The sequence below is a fragment of the Astyanax mexicanus genome, chromosome 19 (genome assembly GCF_023375975.1).
Source record: "Astyanax mexicanus isolate ESR-SI-001 chromosome 19, AstMex3_surface, whole genome shotgun sequence".
In the NCBI taxonomy this organism is placed as follows: Eukaryota; Metazoa; Chordata; class Actinopteri; order Characiformes; family Acestrorhamphidae; genus Astyanax; species Astyanax mexicanus.
The window spans coordinates 43,758,879-43,780,677 of NC_064426.1; the positions used below are offsets into that span (position 1 = coordinate 43,758,879).

General features: G+C 39.0%; 1 protein-coding gene across 1 annotated transcript in view; it reads right to left on the reverse strand.

Moving 5' to 3' along the window:
• Positions 1-1,326: 1,326 nt before the first annotated feature.
• LOC111192973 (transmembrane protein 235) overlaps positions 1,327-21,799 on the reverse strand; it is a 32,278-nt gene continuing 11,805 nt past the window's right edge. Inside the window, exon 4 of the mRNA XM_022671441.2 lies at positions 1,327-2,600. Coding sequence (XP_022527162.2) covers positions 2,356-2,600 — 245 coding nt within the window. The 3' untranslated portion in view covers positions 1,327-2,355. The remainder of the gene's footprint in view (positions 2,601-21,799) is intronic.

Sequence of the window (21,799 nt, forward strand, 5' to 3'; positions counted from 1 at the left end):
TGTGATCAATGAGAATTAGCGAGAATACTGTGCTGAAGGTTAAAATTACTTACAGTTAAATGCCCATTTCTACCTAGCTAACGTTAGCTTAGCTTAGCTTAGCTAAAGCTCAGTGCTTAATGTTACCTGTTCAGGAGAACATTAGCAGCTCAGCTTCTGTCTTGTAGTCCTTCTGGGATCCAATCTGTCTCCATCCCCTAAAAGGCATTGCCAAATATTTCAGTATTTACTGCCTTTTTACTCTTTGATCTCTGATGGGCAACCCTGTTCCGTAACTGGCAACCCAGGGTGTGGAAATAGGACTAGGGAATGGGTGGAAAAGTGGGCGGGATCAAAGACTAAAACACAAAAAACAGAAGATCTGATTTCAAAACATTCCAGAACTTAAACTAAAAAAAAGCATGTTTTCTTAAAATCTAATAATTTAGCCACATAATTTTAAAAGTTATAACACAAAATATATACATAATACATACTGGTACTTTAAAAGTCTTAAAAGTAAACATTTTACTTGCTTAAATACTTTATATATTAAATACTTAAATATTTAAATACTCCAGTATTGCTCATGATGAAACCTGCACAGATCCACAGATCATTTTATAACGCAAAATATTGATTTCTTCATAAAGAATTGGGTCTAGCGCCCCTGCTGGCTGGTTGCAGTATGACGCTGAAGTATAGCTCCACCCACGCCTATAAGTTTTAATGCTGAAACAGCCCCGCCCTTTTAACATCTCCAGTGTCCAACACTTCTAACACTCAGTTTCACTGTGCTAAAATTTTTAAAATTTAAAATTTTAAAGCCCAAAAAATCAGTGTATAAACCTTATTCTGCTATATTATATATTAAGTTAGACCTAGTTAGATTTGCTGGACTCGACAGAATTAGTACTGACTCTCGGTCAGTGCTTCGTATTTATATTTATGCCCAAATATACAGCTCTGGAAATGATGAGTTTCTTTGATTTTAGCAAATTAAAAACCTCTGGAATATAATCAAGAGGAAGATGGATGATCACAAACCATCAAACCACCAAACTGAACTGCTTGAATTTTTACACCAGGAGTAAAGCAGCATAAAGTTATCCAAAAGCAGTGTGTAAGACTGGTGGAGGAGAACATGATGCCAAGATGCATGAAAAAAAAACTGTGATTAAAAACCTTCAGGGTTATTCCACCAAATATTGATTATTTCTGAACTCTTAAAACTTTATGAATATGAACTTGTTTTCTTTGCATTATTTGAGGTCTGAAAGCTCTGCATCTTTTTTGTTATTTCAGTCATTTCTCATTTTCTGTAAATAAATGCTCTAAATGAGAATGTTTTTATTTGGAATTTGGGAGAAATGTTGTCTGTAGTTTATAGAATAAAACAAAAATGTTCATTTTACTCAAACATAAACCTATAAATAGCAAAATCAGAGAAACTGATTCAGAAACTGAAGTGCTCTCTTATTGTTTTACAGAGCTGTATGTAAATGAATCATTAATCGAGTTTATCTCATTGGTAAACAGAGTAATATAGTGTACGGTACTGTAATATGATGTAAATGTAATACATGCTTTTTTACTGTTGGGATGTTGCATAAAATCCACTCTTAGTCCACTTTTAGTCCTTTAGACGGCGCTGTAAACTCAATGAAGGCGGGCTGAGACTCTACTCCAAGACTTCTGTCTTGTAGTCTTTCTGGGTTCCAATTTACTGCTGTTTTATTCTCTGACTTCTGGTATCTGATCCTGGAGCTTTGTTCCATACCTGCTCCCATAAAATGATCCTTTACTGTTGGGAAATTACATAAAATCCACTCTATGACTCAATGAAGGCGGGCTGAGACTCTAGGGTAAGAGGGTGGGTCTACCAAATGAGTATGCAAGTTTGGCTCCACCTCTGGCAGCTCTACTGCACTGATTGGCTCTGGTTGCAAATGAAGAGAAAGTGGACGAGAACGAAACCATGGCATTCATGCATATTCTGTACAATTAGTCACTCGTTCGCATGGACAGTTCTAGCCAGATGCCACCGGTCATGATCATTACCAGTTCTGGTATTCCAGATACACATGTGATGCTCCAACTCCACGATAATTCACAACACCTTTTTAGCCATGAGCATGATGGGACAATGGTCACAAGATAACACCTCACATCTTATACACATCTTAAACGTATATACTGTAAGTATATTGGTCTTCCATCCAGCTGTCCCCTGAGGTAACACATGAATTAATACAGAGTAAATAAAGAGTACAGTTCCCTCAAAACTCTTGAAAGAATCATGAAAGTCACGCCGGCTGGTGATTTTTGCGTGAACTGCAACGTGAGGGCGTGGTTTGACTGCTTTAGAGGCGTGTCCTAGGTCATGGACAGGGTGACGGTGGACTCGTGGTGGAGCTGGCAGTAGGCGAGTCGTGCTGCCAGTGTGAGCAGGACGCTGGTGAGCAGCTCCAGGCAGAAGGACAGGCAGGCGGCGGTCAGGGACCAGCCGAAGGAGACGTGGACGTAGTCGGGCAGCTCGGCTCCGAGCTCCCACTGCAGCAGATCCAGAGCCTGCTCCGAGTAACTGACGTAGATACACACCCCCGACAGCGTGAAGAGACCTGCGGAGAGAATTAACCACCGTTAGTCACCATTATTCACACGGCACTAACGAAACCTTAATTAGTGATCAGATGGACGAGGATGTGCAACAGTAATTAAGCTAATCAGAATCACATTAGTGACCAATTACCCTCATGTGAACTGCTGGAACTGGTGCCTTCAGGAACGGACACTGCAGAAATATAGAGAGTAGTATAGTGTAGTATAGCATAGCACAGTGCCGTGCGGAATAGTATGGTATAGTACATCGTCATATGGTAAAGTACAGTATAGTACAGTGCAATATAGTACAATGGTTGCTACATGGTCAGCATTAATGTTGCAACGTAGTTGCTAAGATGTTGTTAAATAGTTACTATGGTACAGAAGTAGAGTACAGTATAGTACAATGCAGTATAGTACAGTGCGGCATAGTACAGTACAGTACAGTTTAGCATAGTACAGTGTGGTATAGTATAGTACAGTACAGTGCAGTACTGTATAGACAGTATAGTGAAGTACATTGTAGCATAGATGTTGCTAAGATGTTGCTAAGTGGTTACTATGGTACAAAAGTATAGCACTGTATAGTATAGTGCAGTATAGAACAATATGGTGCAGTGTGGTAAAGTACAGTATAGTATAGTGCAGCACAGTGTAGTATAGTACAGTACAGTACAGTAGTGCAGTGCTGTGTAGTACAATGTAATATAGTATAGTGCGGCATAGTACAGCGCAGCATATTAAACAGTTAGTTCCGACCTCACAATCTGATTGGTTGAGAAGTGTTCTAGCCGTGCTGATATATGTGATAACATCACGGCCTTCTCACACTAAACTTGTATCACTCCGCCGACGCATTGGCGAGTAACGGCGTATATACACAGGACACACGCAGCAGCGTTAGCTTAGCACAGGCTAGCGCTCAGCCACATCAAGCAGCGCTGGCTCGTCTTTCGTGGAAAAAAGGGAAAGAAAATCACTCGGCTAATGCTGTCTGACAGCCAGAATGCTAACCAGCCAGGCTAGGCTAAGCTAAGATAATGCTGTGCTAAAGCAAGCTACGCTAACCTAACCACAGTCCAGCCGGCTAGCTAAAACCAACACCACCCAGCAAAACAAGCAGAAATGCTCAAAAAATGAGCGGCGTTCACCTGAAGACGACTCCACAGAGCAGGAGAGGAGAGTATTAGTGTTATTTCACCCTCCTAACGTTACCATCTTCACTTATTCCCAATTTTGATTTCAAGCTAATTTTCGTGGTGTTAGTCTGTGTGAACTATACACTGTTTTGTAGTTAAGTTTCAGTTCTGTTACAGTTGTGGTGGAACTACTTTTTGGCGGAAGGCACCGTCCATATTAAAGCATATCCATTCTTAATTTCTTAAAGTTCTTTTATTTATTTTCTTTATTCATTTTGTAAAAAATAAACTGTTGTATAAAAGCAATAGAACACTTGAGGTTGTGTGTTATCATGAATAACATCACGGCTGTGATGATCTACGACCGAATCACAGTCGTGATGTTATTGGTGATAACACACTCCCTCTCGTGTTCTATTGCTTAAGTATAGTATTGAAAGCACATTCCAAAGACAACATCAATGCATTTACAACAGTGCACTCGTGTCTGAATCCTACAGAGGCCCTGAAGGGACATAGTGTAATTTTATTTCGGTAAAAAATTTACTAGTTCAAAGTTCATTTATTTTTCTCCAGTTTGCTGTTGTTATTTCTTTTATAAAAACCCATTTCTACCCATTTATCCATCAACAGCCTAAAATCATTACTAATCCCTAAATAAACATATCTTATGATCAGAAGAAGGAGAGATATTAGAGTTAAAGGGAGGAGACGGAGGGGTGATGGAGGGGTGTGAAAACCGATTGTGATAGGTAAGAGAAGTGTTAGTGAGCACGTGGTAGGTGAGGTAAACGGATCAGTAGGTGATAAAGGGCTCAGGAGGTTGGTGGATGAGATGGTGTTTGGTTCGTAATTTGCTGTTTGTTGAATGGATGTTTAAATTAGGGCCTGTTATAGGTAGGTATAGGTGTCTGTGGATGGATACGCAAGTAAAGTGGTTTCTGCTGGTCACTACAGTATCTTAGGTGGCTGCTATGGTGTTCCTAGCTGGTTGCTATGGTTGGTTATAGCTGCTGGTTGCTAAAATGTTCCTAGGTGGTTGCTATGGAATCCTATGTGGTTGCTACTGTATTGCCTTGTGGATGCTAGGCTGTCACATTGGAGTTGCGAAATAGTTTCTAAAGTGTTGCTAAATGGTTGCTAAGTGGTTACTAAGTGGTTGCTATGGAATCTCAGATGGATTCTAGATGGTCACATTGGTGCTACGAAGTAGTTGCCAAGTGGTTGCTACGGTATACAAGGTGGTTGCTAGGTGGCTGCTATGAAATCTCAGGTGGTTGCTAATGTGTTGCCTAATGGATGCTAGCTGGTCACATTGGTGTTGTGAAGTAGTTGCTAAGATATTGCTAAATGGTTGCTAAGTGGATGCTAGGTGATCACATTGGTGATGCGAAGTAGTTACTAAGATGTTGCTAAATGGTTTGCTAACTGGATATGGTATACAAAGTGGTTGCTAGGAGGTTGCTATAGAATCCCAGGTGGTTGCTACTGTGTTGCCAAGTGGATGCTAAATGGTCACATTGGTGCTGCGAAGTAGTTGCCAAGATGTTTCCAAATGGTTGCTAAGTGGTTGCTATGGTATACAAGGTGGTTGCTATGTGGCAGCTATGGAATCTCAGGTGGTTGCTACTGTGTTGCCAAATGGATGCTAAATGGTCACATTGGTGCTGCGAAGTAGTTGCTAAGATATTGCTAAATGGTTGCTAAGTGGATATGGTATACAAAGTGGTTGCTAGGAGGTTGCTATAGAATCCCAGGTGGTTGCTACTGTGTTGCCAAGTGGATGCTAAATGGTAACATTGGTGCTGCGAAGTAGTTGCCAAGATGTTTCCAAATGGTTGCTAAGTGGTTGCTACGGTATACAAGGTGGTTGCTAGGTGGCAGCTATGGAATCTCAGGTGGTTGCTACTGTGTTGCCAAATGGATGCTAGGTGGTCACATTACTATTGCGAAGTAGTTGTTAGTAAATGGTTGCTAGGTCACTATGGTAAACAAAGTGGTTGCTAGGTGGTTGCTATGGAATCCCAGGTGTACATAAACAATATACAGTAACAGTCAAGCATTTGGAAACATTGTTCTTTATTTCTTTACTTCATTTATTTCCTACATTGCAGATTAATGTAATCTATGTAATCTAAAGTATAAAACAGATTCTGGTTTAACACGTTTTATTTACTAAATAATTCAGCTCGTGTTGTAGAGCTTTAATATAGTCTTTAATATTAAATTTACAATGTTATAAATCATAAAAAGTAAGAAAAGATGTTGAATAAGAGAGAAGAGACGTGTATAAACTTTTCTCTGGTACTGTAGTATCATTATAGTATGGATAATTAATACTATAATACTACTAAAAGTAATAATAATCATCATATTAATTCTTGGTAAATTTCCGCAGCAGGAATAAAGGACGGTATTTTATACAGTGGTGATAAAAGGATGGCTGAAGTGGTTTAATGCTGAACTGACCACGTATCTCATATTCATGCAGAATTAGCGCTTTAACAGGAACTCTCAGGATTCCTGACCTTTAAAATGAACAGGGACTAAAGTTTAACCCGTCAGAGAGGAGGGGCTAAAAGCCTAAATCACTAATTCACTAATTCACTATTACACCACAGAGTCTCCTCCCACTGAGCTCCTCCTAAACTCCTCAATCCACCTCCAATCAGCTGTTTCTACACGACAGAGATCAATCACAATCAATACTGTGATCAGCTGTCACCGGAGAGACCGCAGAGCGAGATAACAAGAGAGAAAAGAAAGACAGAGCGAGAGAAACAGAGAGAGAAACAGAGAGAGAGAAACAGAGCGAGAGAGACAGAGCTAAAGAAAGGGAAGTGAGAGAAACAGAGAGAAAGAGAAAACGAGTAAAGAGGGTGTAATTAGATCCTCTATAATGGCCAGATTGGTTGGTAGGTGTCTGTGGATGGATACACAGATAAAGTGGTTTCTGCTGGTCACTACAGTATCCTAGGTGGTTGCTATGGTGATCCTAGCTGGTTGCTATGGTTGGTTATAGCTGTTGGTTGCTAAAATGTTTCTAGGTGGTTGCTATGGAATCCCAGGTGGCTGATACTGTGTTGCCAAGTGAATGCTAGATTTTCACACTGGTGTTGCTAAATAGTTGCCAAGACGTTGCTAAATGGTTGCTAAGTGGTTGCTATGGTACACAAGGTGGACACATCGTCTCATTCAACACTTTTCATTATTGCTTTATTTAATGTGTTTTCTACATTGTACATTAATATTGAAGACATGAAAACAACTAAACAATAGGATGCATATAGAATTACGTATTAAACAGTAAGAAAGTGTTTATCCTCCACATTAATCCCCTGATCTAAACACGGTGTGGACGAGTGAACAAGCAAGAAAAGAAAGACAGAGAGAGAAAAGCAGAGTGAGAGAGAGAGAGAGAGAGAGAGATAAAACGAGTGAAGAGAGTGAAATGAGATCCTCTATAATGGCCAAATTGGGTGATTTCATTAAGAGAAGATCAAAGAGAATAGACACAATAGAAACATCAGTCTGTAGTAAACAACAAATCTGCCGGAACTTCTTTCCTTCACGATGTGTTTACGATACGGATGATCACAAGCCATCAAACCAAACTGAACTGCTTGAATTTTTGCACCAGGAGTAAAGCAGCATAAAGTTATCCAAAAGCAGTATGTAAGACTGGTGGAGGAAAACATGATGCCAAGATGCATGAAATTAAAACTGTGATTAAAAACCAACCAGGGTTATTCCACCAAATATTGATTTCTGAACATGAATATGATCTTGTCTAAAAGCTCTGCATCTTTTCTGTTATTTTAGCCAATTTTATTTCACATTTTTAATTTCATTTTCTCCCCAATTTACACGCTCAATTGCTAATTCCCAACACACTTATTAGGACTCCCACTATCACTAGTGACAGTGCTGATGCTGTAGCATTGCCGATTAGCATCACAGCAGCGCTAACGTTCGGAGGAAAGTGCAGCGACTCTGATGGTTCTGATACATCAGCTCACAGACGCAGCCTTGTGCTGATCCACATCACCCTAGGAGTGATTAGGGGAAAGAGAGAGCGCCATCTACTGTACTGTACCCACCCAGAGAGAGCAAGGACAACTGTGCACTCTCAGGGCTCTGGCAGCTGATGGCAAGCTGCATGACAGGGATTCGAATCAGCGATCTCCTCCCGATCACAGTGGCAGCACTTTAGACCACTGGAACACTTGGAGACCAGGTGTGTCCAAACTGTAAAATGTTCTGTATGTTGCACAGCAAGCTTTCTCTGGAAATTTCATTTTTATTTTTATTACAGTATTTTTATTGCAACTGAAAGGTTAGCGCTAATTTTAATTTTAATTTGTCCCAAAAAAACAACAACCTTAAAATGTCTATTAACAACTCCACTCACCAAATATGCAAAATTGAGCTTAATTCCAAATAGATTTTTATATATTTTTACATAAAATGCAAAGTTTTGGTCAAATTGTCACTGGTGTTATCCCATATTAAGGGATTTATTTTGTCATCAATTTATTTATTTTTAATAGAAATTACAACGTGGCTGAATGTGATAAATAAATTCCATTTAACTTAACTTAATGTTACCAAAGTATGTTTATACACAAGCACTGAAAATATATATATATGTATAAAATTAAAGCGTATAAAGTCTTTCTTTATACTTAAAGGCTGAATCTTCCTTTACTATAAAAAAAAAACAATAATAATTTTTTGTCCAATAAACATGAAAATTTACCTAATGATATAAGAATTAATGATTCTAACATTTCATGCAGGATCATTAAAAAAAAAAAATCATGAAAAAGGACAAAAACACCACATGGTAAAACATCTGTAGCACCAGTGACATTTTAGTTAAAATGGAGGATTTTGTAAAATTCTGTGTGTGACTACTTAAAATCAATGAAATAAAAGACATATGGCAATATATTTCATAAAACATATATATTTTTTTACAATTAAAGCACATAAAACACCAGTGACACAAAGGAGTTACGTGCTTCTGTCACGCCGCCTCGTTCTCCTTCCACACTACCGGACTCCATTTCCCAGAATCCTGTTGATTATGACACCAATAGTATCCGTTCTACTTCACCCAATCACATTTCGCTCCGACGCTCTGATTCACCTGTGTTCTGAGTTAGTTCCGGTTCATACCCATCTAGCTCCGGTATTTAAGTCCGCAGTATGTAAACAAACACCGCGAGGTATTGTTAACTGATGTTGCATACTAAGCGTTCTCCTATCGTTTCTTGTTTTGGCTTTATGGTTACGACTCTCTTTTTGGATTATTGGTTTATGTCTTTTGTCTTGCCCTTATTGGATTTATTGCATGGTTGGACTGATACTCGGTTACGAACTCGGACTGTACTTTCGACTACGTCTTTGGTTTTCGGTGAGATCTTTGTTTGCCTGGCTTTCCTGTTTTTTGTTATACTGCCTGTTAATAAACCTGTTTGCTTATTTTACTCGGCTTGCGTCACTCCTCACTACCTGGCGTTACAGCTTCCTGATAAAGAGAATTATCGTCAAATTAAAATAAAATAAAATGAGCAAGTATGGACCCACCTTCACATGCCTTGAGATGCTTATGCTTATTCTTTGATGACCTTTGACCCAGGGAAGCAGTTTAACAGAGCGAACAATATCTATAATAAAATATAATATAAGAGTCCTGATAACACCAGTGACCAAAATCTTTGCGACAAAAATATTTTACAAATAAAATACATATTTTTTTTACATATTTATGTAGTATGATGTTAATCGTGCATGTAGTAAATCTGGATCTGTTTTTTTATGAAATCTCAAAAGTTAAACCTTTTTTTTTTATATTTCTTTAGACTAAAAATGTTCAAAATGCTCAAGTGTTGAAAGTTGATTATGTGAAGAGCTATTTTACATATTTTTACATATGTAATATGATTTAAAAAAGGAAAATCAAAGAACTGTGAAAATGAATATACTGTCTCTTGAAATTGTCCCTCATATTTTAGGGAGATATAATACCATATCATGATAATCAGCTTTTTTCCATTCTAAGACAACAATGCTATTGTTCTAATCACCCCGAGCAGAAGCAGCACAGGCTCATCCCGTGATGTTTTATGTCTAGGTTTGATTTGAGTCGCTGCTGATTACATACAAAAACACTGTGTATCTGAGAACTGATCAGATAATGATGAGCTATTTATCTCTCTGTTCTTCTCCTCCATCGACTCTAAACAGGAGGAGTCGTAAATCAGCAGGGAGCTAAAATAAAACACCATTATACACCTAACACGGCACAACACGGGGGGGGCGGGGCCTGAAACCGGGTCAATTTCTCCTGTGTTTAAATCAGGATGTGTGACGAGAGCAGTGACGGAAAGGTTCACACTTCATTTACTGCTTATTTCAGTTATAAAACAGAAAATACATATATTGTAGAAGAGTCTGAAGGGACACGTTTTGATGATGGTGTGTTTGATGCATCAGTATTCCTCGTATTTCTCACTGGTCACGGATTAGAAAACTGATTTACTGCGGGTGTATTTCACTCATTTTCTAAAGGTGCTGAGCGAAACTGCTAAATTAAACTATAGATGTACATATATATGGATGTATATGTGTAGAAACATTCTAAGTTTAGAAAACTCATTAGTTGCGGGTGTATTTCACTCATTTTTAAAAGGTGCTACTTTTAACTTTTTGTAAAAGTAAAAAACTGCTGAACTAATCTATAGATGTACAGATGTGTGTATATATATATATATATATATATATATATATATATATATATATATATGTATAAAAATCTCTAATTTTATTTTAGCAATCATTAGAAGTGAATTTCAATAAATACAACAAATAATTTAATGGAATTTGTGTAAAAATGAAAAATGTAGTAGAGTGAATAGGGCTTTACTAATGTTTCTTATATATAGAAACCAAGGTGTTTAAATCAGGATGTGTGACAAGCGCAGTGATGGAATGATTCACACCTCATTTACTAATAAATATATTAATAAATATATTGTAGAAGAGTCTGAAGGGACACGTATTTGTCACTGGTCACGGATTATAAAACTCATTTACTGCGGGTGTATTTCACTCACTTTCAAAAGGTGCTGAGCGAAACGTCAATTACCTTCTTGCAAAGAAACTGCTAAATTAAACTATAAATGCACATATATATATATATATATATATATATATATATATATATATATGGATGTATATGTGTAGAAACATTCTTAGTTTCTTAGAAAACTCATTTACTGCGGGTGTATTTCACTCATTTTTAAAAGGTGCTCAACAAAACTATTAGTGTTAATGTTACCTTCTTGTAAAGTAAAATGCTAAAACTAAACATAAACAGCTCATAAAAATTTTATTTTAACGAAGAAAATGAACAATTTAATGGAATTTAGGTACAAATGTTGCATTTAAATTTAATAGTGCTCTATTATGTTGCTTATATATGGTAACGGAGATGTTTAAATCAGTATCTGTGATGAGCACAGTGACGGAATGGTTTCACACATTATTTAATATATAAATATTTAATAAATATAAAAGATAGATTGGTTCTGCAGGTCTGCAGGTAAACGCTGTGACGCAGATCCTCATCCCCTCAGTATTACAGACATTAGACAGCAGTCACAGATTGTTCAGCAGATGCTCCTCTCTCTTCTCTCTCTCTACCTCCTTCATTTACGCCTAATTATCAGCAGAAAGCTGCTTATCAGGGGAGAAGCTGTGACGGAGAGAAGCTGGACGATAAACACAGACTCTACGTTTAAAGATATTTATAGAAAATCAGGGTATTATTGTGTCTAAAATAAGAAAGAAGAGGATTTACGCTCATTTATGCTGCATTAAATGAAGTTAGCATGACTCTGATTCAGGAGATAAACTGTATTTTCCGCTCAGCTCCTTTATAAAAATAGCTCTCAAACTCAATAAAGACTGAGCTGCTTTTAGAGTCCTTTCATTTCTAAAGATAAAACTAAAAAAAGAGTTAAGTTTCAGACATAATGAGCATCCTGAGTGTTTACTGCCGTAACACTTTAAACCTTTCACATCTTCATGAAGGAAAAAGATATATAATATTTAATTATGATACCAGTCAACTGGTATTTAGTAAGAATACATATAGTTAAAACAAGTTAAAATATCCATTGAACATTTATGATCAATTAAAAATTAAAAAAGAGAGAGAAACCAATACGACGAGATATTAAACAAAAAATTACTTTAAATTACCGAGAGCTAAAACGAATCACATGTGTCAAACAATGATTTACAGAGCTTTTACAGAATGGAACTCAAAACTGATAATAAAATATGTTAACAAAAAAAAAAAAAACTAAAAATACACTATTTAACTTTCTGATTTCTGACGGTTCTACTATTTGTACATGTTTTTTCTTACTTACTTATGTTTATTTGGTTTTATTTGTATGCATTTGGAATACACATGTATGTTTTTGAGTATGAGTATGTTTTATTTTTTCTTATTTTTGTGTATGTATAATATTTGTGTGTTTTATGTCTGATGGACCCCAGGAAGAATAGCTGCTATCATTATAGGAACAGAAGAAAACAGGGGGTATTTATACTGGGAAACACAGGTGAGACTCAATTGAAAAGCTGGGTGAGCCGGAATGCCGAAATGTCACATGATCAGGCATGTCCGGGAGGTTAGGCAGAGGTGTCTTTAGAGTGAATACTAGAGTCCAGGAAATATAGATTCACAGTGTCAGGACCGACATCAACTTCAAGATAGATGGATGGATGGATGGATGGATGGATGGATGGATGGATGGATGGATGGATGCTTTATTTATCCCGAAGGAAATTTAGGCATCCAGCAGCAACAACACAATACAATAAGAAACATACTCAGACAAATCAAAACACAGAAGAATAGAAAATATATAAGGCTATAAAAAAAAAAAAACTAACTATACAAGGTAAGGATCTATCTGTAAACGGAGCAGTGCAGTAGATGTTGCTAATGGTCATAAATAATTAAATAATTAACAGAGTAAAGTGCAATGACATCGATTACGAAAGTGACTGATGTGACATAGAAATATAATATAATATAAGTATGCATACGTTACAAGACAGTTCTAAAAAGAGAATGTGAAAATGTGAATACCCAATCATGAGTAAGGTATACTTTAATGTAAGCGAGGTTGGGGAAGTGTTAATATAAATACAGTTGTGGTCAAAAGTTTACATACACTTGTAAAAAAACATAATGTTATGGCTGTCTTGAGTTTTCAATAAGTTCTACAACTCTTATTTTTCTGTGATAGAGTGATCGGAACACATACATGTTTGTCACAAAAAACAGTCATAAAATTTGGTTCTTTCATAAATTTATTATGGGTCTGCTGAAAATGTCACCAAATCTGCTGGGTCAAAAATATACATACAGCAACAAAATTTGTCAATTTTGGTGATGTAGCGAGTTGTGTCAATCAAATTAGCTTCATGTCATGGCCTCTTCACTTCTTGTAAGTGATTCTGATTGACTACAGCTGTTGACTTCTCATGAGCCCATTTAAATAGGGCTCATTTGACCCAGTGATTAGACTCAGCTACAAAAGCTACAATGGGAAAGTCAAAGGAACTCAGTGTGGATCTGAAAAAGCGAATTATTGACTTGAACAAGTCAGGGAAGTCACTTGGAGCCATTTCAAAGCAGCTACAGGTCCCAAGAGCAACTGTGCAGACAATTATACGCAAGTATAAAGTGCATGGAACAGTTGTGTCACTGCCACGATCAGGAAGAAAACGCAAGCTATCACATGCTGCCGAGAGGAGATTGGTCAGGATGGTCAAGAGTCAACCAAGAATCACCAAGAAGCAGGTCTGCAAGGATTTGGAAGCTGATGGAACACAGGTGTCAGTCTCCACAGTCAAGCGTGTTTTACATCGCCATGGACTGAGAGGCTGCCGTGCAAGAAAGAAGCCCTTGCTCCAGAAAAGGCACCTTAAGACTCGGCTGAAGTTTGCTGCTGATCACATGGACAAAGATAAAACCTTCTGGAGGAAAGTTCTCTGGTCAGACGAAACAAAAATTGAGCTGTTTGGCCACAACACCCAGCAATATGTTTGGAGGAGAAAAGGTGAGGCCTTTAATCCCAGGAACACCATGCCTACTGTCAAGCATGGTGGTGGTAGTATTATGCTCTGGGGATGTTTTGCTGCCAGTGGAACTGGTTCTTTGCAGAAAGTAAATGGGATAATGAAGAAGGAGGATTACCTCCAAATTCTGCAGGAAAACTTAAAACCATCAGCCCGAAGGTTGGGTCTTGGGCGCAGTTGGGTGTTCCAACAAGACAATGACCCAAAACACACATCAAAAGTGGTAAAGGAATGGCTAAACCAGGCTAGAATTAAGGTTTTAGAATGGCCTTCCCAAAGTCCTGACTTAAACCCCATTGAGAACATGTGGACAGTGCTAAAGAAACGGGTTCATGCAAGAAAACCATCACATTTAGCTGAACTGCACCAATTCTGTCAAGAAGAGTGGTCAAACATTCGACCTGAAGCTTGCCAGGAGCTTGTGGATGGCTACCAAAAGCGCCTAGTTGCCGTGAAAATGGCCAAGGGACATGTAACTAAATACTAATGTTGCTGTATGTATATTTTTGACCCAGCAGATTTGGTGACATTTTCAGCAGACCCATAATAAATGTATGAAAGAACCAAATTTTATGACTGTTTTTTGTGACAAACATGTATGTGTTCCGATCACTCTATCACAGAAAAATAAGAGTTGTAGAACTTATTGAAAACTCAAGACAGCCATAACATTATGTTTTTTTACAAGTGTATGTAAACTTTTGACCACAACTGTAATTAAGTTGTTGAATAATGTCCAAGTGGTGTGCCTGGATTAAACTCAGTCAGCAGCAGCATCCCGTCCCCGATGGGAGGAGTTAAAGAGTCTGATGGCTCTGGGGATGAAGGATTTTCTGAGTCTGTCTGTTGTGCAGCTCTGTGACAGCAGTCTGCCACTGAACACACTCCTCTGCTTCATGATGGTGGTGTGAAGTGGGTGACTATCATTGTTCATGATAGAAAGCAGTTTATCCAAAGTCCTTCTCTCAGCTATTGTAACCAGAGAGTCCAGCTCCATTCCAACCACTGCCCCGGCCCTCCTGACCAGCTTGTCCAGCCGTGATGCATCTCTCCTCTTCATGTTGCCTCCCCAGCACACCACAGCGTAGAAGAGAATGCTGGCCACGATTGATTGGTAGAACATCTGCAGAAGCTTCTTACAGATGTTAAAGGACCGCAGTCTCCTCAAGAAATAGAGCCGGCTCTGTCCCTTCCTGTACAGGGTGTCTGTATTTGTTGACCAATCCAGTTTGTTGTCCACCTGCAGACCAAGGTACTTGTAGGTCTTTACTGTCTCCACATCAACCCCCTCGATGGAGACTGGCTGCAAGGGTGGTCCAGACCTACGGAAGTCCACCACCATCTCCTTGGTCTTGGATATGTTCAACTGCAGTTGGACATCTCCGATGTGCCGGCAGTGAGCCTCACGTACTGTGGTCTGCAGGTGAGGTAGTCTGTGATCCAGGACACCAGGTGAGGATCCACATTCATCTTCACCAGCTTGTCTCTGAGAAGTGGAGGCTGGATGGTGTTAAAAGCACTGGAGAAATAAAAAAACATGATTCTCACAGCACTACTCCCCTTGTCAAGATGAGAGTAGGTTCGGTGGAGGAGGTAGATGACTGCATCCTCAACACCAATCTTCTTGCGATATGCAAACTGGAGAGGGTCCAGTGCATGCTGTACCTGGGGTCTGAGGGGTGGGAGAAGCAGTCATTCCATGGTCTTCATAATGTGGGAGGTCAAAGCTACCGGCCTGAAGTCATTGAGCTCACTGGGGCGAGGTTTCTTGGGAACAGGGACCAGGCATGACGTTTTCCACAGCGTAGGAACCCTCCCCAACTGCAGGCTCATGTTGAAGATATTCGACAATGGTAACCCAAGTTCAAAGGCGCAAGCCTTAAGAAGTCTCGGGCTCACCTCGTCAGGTCCAGCTGATTTCCCTGAGCGGAGTCTCCTCAGCGCCCCTGTGACCTGGTCTGCAGAGAGGTGGAGGGGGGAGGTGAGGGGGGGCGGACTGGATGTGCTGACAGTCTGTGAGAGGGAGACCTGAGCAGCACTCAGAAGAGGTAGGGAGGTGTCCAGTGGGGCAGAGGCTGAGGTTGCTGAGATAGCAGGACAGACAGAAGCAGGTGAGGATGAAACAGGGGAATCAAACCAGTTATAGAAGAGATTGAGTTCGTTCGCTCTCTCCACACCACCAGCTGTTGCACTATCACTCTTTGGCTTGCACCCTGTGATTGTCCTCATACCGTCCCAGACCTCCTTCATGTTGTTAACTTGTAACTTCTGCTCAACCTTCTTCCTGTAGGTCTCCTTAGCCTCCTTTAAGCAGGACTTGAGTTCACGCTGGATGTTCTTCAACTCCTCCTTGTTCTTGTCTTTAAAGGCCCTCTTCTTTTTGTTTAAGAGGTCCTTTACGTCGCTTGCAATCCAGGGCTTGTTGTTGGCAAAGCAGCGAACAGTTCTTACAGGAACCACAATGTCCATGCAAAAGTTCAGATAGTCAGTTGTGCAGTCTGCTACCCCCTCAATGTCCTCACCGTGAGAGTCCTGAAGCACACTCCAGTCTGTGGATGCAAAGCAGTCCTTCAGGGTCTCCTCTGCCTCCTGAGACCACTTCCTGAAGGAGCCTGTTGTGGTTGGTTGCCTCATCACACAGGGTTTGTAATGAGGCTTCAGGAAAACCAGATTGTGATCAGATTTTCCAAGTGGGGGCAGTGGGATGGCGGTGTATGCATCACTGATGTTAGCATACAGGAGGTCAATTGTCCTGTTTTTTCTGGTGGGACAGTCCACATACTGGGTGAAAGAAGTCAGTGTGGAGTCCAGCGTGACGTGGTTGAAGTCACCAGAGAGAGCGACAAAAGCATCCGGGTGTTGTGTCTGGAGCCTGGCGATGGTCACGTGTATGACGTCACACGCAGCCTCCGCGTCCGCTCGGGGGGGCACGTACTCACAAACAACAATGGCGTGTGAGAACTCCCGCGGGACGTAATATGGTCTTAAACTCACCGCGAGCAGTTCAACATCCCGGCAGCAGATAGTCTCTTTAACAGTCACATGGCCAGGATTACACCATCTGTTGTTAATGAGGATAGCGAGCCCACCGCCCTTAGATTTGCCGCTCCGCGCGCTGTCTCTGTCCGCTCTCACAGTGACGAATCCGGGGATGTTTACATTAGCGTCGGGGATGCTAGCGGTTAGCCAAGTCTCAGTGAAGCAGAAGAGACTGCACTCCCGGTAGGTCCTCTGGTTTCTCACTAACGCTGCGAGCTCGTCTGTCTTGTTGGCCAGTGAGTTCACGTTCCCCATCACCACTGCTGGAATACAGGGCTTGTATCTCCAGCGGTTTTCCCATTGTTTAGCCTTTAGCTTAGCTCCGGCTTTACAGCCCCTGGAGCGTCGCTTAAGCTCCGTCGGAATGGGGTGCCTCGCGCCGGCGCGGCTCTTTGTTCTCAGCGCGAGAAGTTCGTCCCTCGAGTAAACAAAGTTTCTGCAGCGCATGTGCAGAGTTTGGCGATCCGTATCCATGGGATACATATTAACACACACTACAGCGTAGTAAGAGACGAAAAAAGAAAGTAAACAGTGAAAAAAGTTCACTTAAGGTGAAACGCTACACGGAGCTGCTGGAAGGCTGCCGCTCTCGTCAGCGCCGGAAACTCGACTGAAATTCGAGTTAAAACTGAAATTCAGTTAAATTCAGTGTGTTTTCATTATGTTAAAATGTCCTGTATTGTAGATTAATACTAACTCATTTAAACTATACAGAAAATCAGTATAGTAATTATAGTAAATTAAAAAACTGAATATGTTTTATAGTTTATCTTCTCTGCTGGATTTTCTCAATCAGCTTTTTGAGGTAGAATCACCTGGAATTCAGGCTGTGCTGAACTCAACATAGAGTTGCTATACAGTGAATAGTGAATATTTGAGTATAGTCTCATATTATGAGAAACAAGAAATACTCATCTAAATAAAGAAAAGTAAAAAATAAAGTAAATTTTAAGAACTTTGAAAGTACAAGTGCATTTGCAAAAACAAAAAGACCATCAAAAATTTTATGATGGTGAAACTGGCACTCATCAGCTAACAGCTCCCCAGATAAGAGCACCTAAAAGCTTCTTCACAGATTATTTTGGTTTGTTTAACACTTTTTATAAGTATCTACATGATTCCTTATGTGTTCCTTCATTATCAGGAATAATACAAATAAAGGAGAAACATTTCATTAATATTGTAGAGCTCTATCTGGAAGGGATTAGTTTCTCAGGGGGTCCTGGGTTAATTTTTTTAATCTAAATTTATGGGGGTTTTTATCCTCTGTGATTTTATTCCCGTCCAGAACGATCATGTAGGTGTTTTTCTCAGACGTCCTCTGAGATAATAAATTACAGGCTGAATTATCTACTGTTTTTCTCTGAACTCCGTGCTCCTCCGGTAATTTTAGTCCCGTCCGGACGCACATCTCTGAGTTTCATCTCCTCGCCTTTAATAAAATAGATATTTGTCCACTGCCGCGCACCGTAATTACACTTTGGGTGCGCCACGGTTTCCATGGAAATCCACGTTAAAAACACAACAGCAAGTGAAAATGGAGGAGCTACTGGACGCTGTGATGATGTCATGTGACCAAGAAAAATAGCCTAAAAACTCACTGGTTCTCCTGTTTTTACAATTGCAGTCCAGATGCAGGAGTTTTATCACTAAAGAGCAGAAGTGTGAAATATTTTACACAGACGAACCCCTGAGAAAATAATCCCTAATATACTGTGCTGATAAACTCTATATTAATACCCCTTATACCCACTACATTACACAACAGCGCATCCGTGCTGCAGCAGGAAGTGATGTCACACAGTCACGATGAGCTGGGTGTTTAATTATGGGATGTATATGATAATAATAACCGGTGATGAGTTGGAGATAATGAGCCGTCATTAGAATCGAGAGCCGAGCAGCTGCAGAAATAACCCAGTGCAGATTCAGCATCATCACTTATGATTTTTTACAGCCACTGAAAAATACATATAATAAAAAATGCAGTTTATCTTACATTTACTGTGACTTTTATTTGATTGCAGACAGTTTAAAACTTAATATATTTCATTTTTTATCTTAGCTTAGCTTTTTATTTATTGATTAATAAACACTACTAGTCGAACAATGTAGTATACCTCAACATTTTTTCCAGTTTTTATTAAAGTTTAAGCATCTCAGGGTCCAACTCCAAGTTATAGAGGGAGGAAATTACTTTTTAGGGAAAAATTAAGTACAAATGGTTAAAACATAAGTCAAATTAAACAATAAATTAAGCTTTAAAAAGATCATAGAGGTTTATAACTTCACAGGCTCTGTCCTATGCCCTTATCAACAGTCTATTATCATTTAAACATCAGCAGAGCTTCTGAATATATCTACACTGATGGGCATGGTGTTCTGGAAATGAGGTGTGTTCAGGTACATTTCTGGAGTTTTGCTTGTTTATCTTGGTAACAGAAAACACAGGAGCTCCACTGACTGAATACAACCTAGACAGATGCCAACAGTCAGACGTTCATCGCTATCTCGGTAACACGGGCGCCGTGCCGAGCCGAGCGTACGCCCCCACTTATTACACACACATGAACACACAGCAGCACAAACCCAACTTTTACATCAACAATAAACAGAATAGTAAATAAAATAACATTGCTGTTCCCGTAAATGAGCTGCTGGAGCTCCTTCACAGCGTCAACCAGCAGCTCAGTTTCCTCTGCTGAGAAGAGTTTGTTGAACACGTCCAGGTAGCTGCACCGTTACAATAGCAATCCACCAAAGACAGAGCTCACCTGGTTCTACTCTTAAAGGGAATGATGAGCTCTTAAAGAGACGCTCTGATTGGTTTATTGTTTATATCACGTTATGCTCAAAATTAACCACACCTATAATCATAGATTATATTAAGAGAATCTCTGCAGCTCCTCCAGAGTGATCATGGGTCTCGGCTGCTTCTCTGATCAGTGCTGTCCTTCCTGCATCTGTCAGTTTGGGTGGATGGTAGGTTCATGTCTTGATAGGTTTGTAAAAACCTTTGGTGAATGCTTTTTTTAAGTTTTAGTGTTTTTTTAGATGATTGATTGGGGAACAGTGCTTCTTGAGATGATCAAATCGAAGCTTGCGATATGTTTTTATAATCTAATCCTGCTTTAAATTTGATTTAATCTTCTCCACAACTTAATCAGTCTCTGATCTGTCTGCTGAGTTCTTCCTTCTTGCTCTTCATGATGCTGTTTGTTCACTAGTGTTCACTAACAAACCACTGAGGTCTATTTAACTATTTAATTAAGGAAATTGATTAATTGGTTGCACTGGATTTAATTTAAGGGTCTCAAAATAAAGGGGGATAAACACTAGGGGTGGGCAATATTATATCGTATACAATAAATCGTGACACAGAAATATCATGATATTAAAAATCCATATCGTGATAATAGGGCTGTTCTGTCTTAAAAGTAGTCTATTATTTACTGTGAAGCTTTAGGTGTATTTATTGTATAATTGTTTTAGTTTACAGTTTATATGCATGCACTAAATATTCTGCAATATTATTTGCTGCATTATATTTATGATTATGCTGTTATACTATTATACTACATTCCTGAAATTAATGAATTATTTTAGTTTTTCTATATCGGCAAGTATATCGTTATCGCAAAAAATACCCTGAAATATCGTGATATTATTTTAGAGCCATATCGCCCACCCCTAATAGATACTTTTGTATGATATGCTTTTCAGATTTCGCTCGTTCCACTTCACAATGATCTCGATTAAATAAATTTGAGTTTATGGTTGTAAGAAGACAAAATGTGAAAAAATTCAAGGGGTATGAATACTTTTGCAAGCCACTGTATTAATTGGTCTTAAGGCGTCTGTATTTTCAGAGGGAAGCGCTGTGAATCCAGCAGGAAGGAAATGGCAGTAAGTGTTATTAGTTTTGCACTTTAGTGATGGTGATTTATCTTGATCGCTGCATTTTTTCCACTTCTAAACCTAAAATTACATTTTACTGGAGGCTGAGAGCTGTAATCTGTAATTTGACATTTCTGTGTGATTTGTGATTAATGCACAAAAGGCCCGTTTAGAACTGCAGCTTTTCACCATCACGGGTGATAGTGTTTATACTGTATATATAGTGAATTATGTAGAAATAGATTTCAGCCATAATAACAGATTAAACGAGCAGAAAAACAGAATGTATTACTGTATTATTATTAAAAGCATTAAATCAGACTGACTTGCAGACTTGCCTCACAGATTTAGACATTTTTAGTGCTTTTTTATTTAATAGAACTGCAGATCTGTATGAAAAACAGTAGTTTCACTGTGTTTCTTACATTTACTTTATATATATTTATATATTTTGTGTTAATATTTGTTAATATGCACCACATTCATCCTGCAAACACGTTATTCCATGCCTTTATAATAGAGTGAGCAGCATGTGGATTAATATGCATGGATGTCCAAGTATATATCTTTGCTGTCGTAACAACGGGAAAAGTACAAAAGCCTTGCGCAGCTCGAAATGTCTATTTTCACTGTATGGAAAACAGTTGTTTCATTGTTTTTTTCTTACATTTACTTTGACTTCAGTTTCATTGCAGACATTACAAGAACCATTTATATATTTTGTGTTAATATTTGTTAATATGCACCACATTTATTCTGCAAACACGTTATTCCATGCCTTTATAACAGAGTGTGCAGCAAGTGAATTAATATTGTCTTATAAAAATAAAAAAAATGCATGGACGTCCCAGTGTATATATGTCTTTGCTATCGTAACGACGGGAAAAGTACACCAGCTTTGCACAGCTTGAAACGCAAAGCAAAAGGCATGTACTAATTCTCTTTATTAATCATGGGTGTGGTTAAATTTGTGT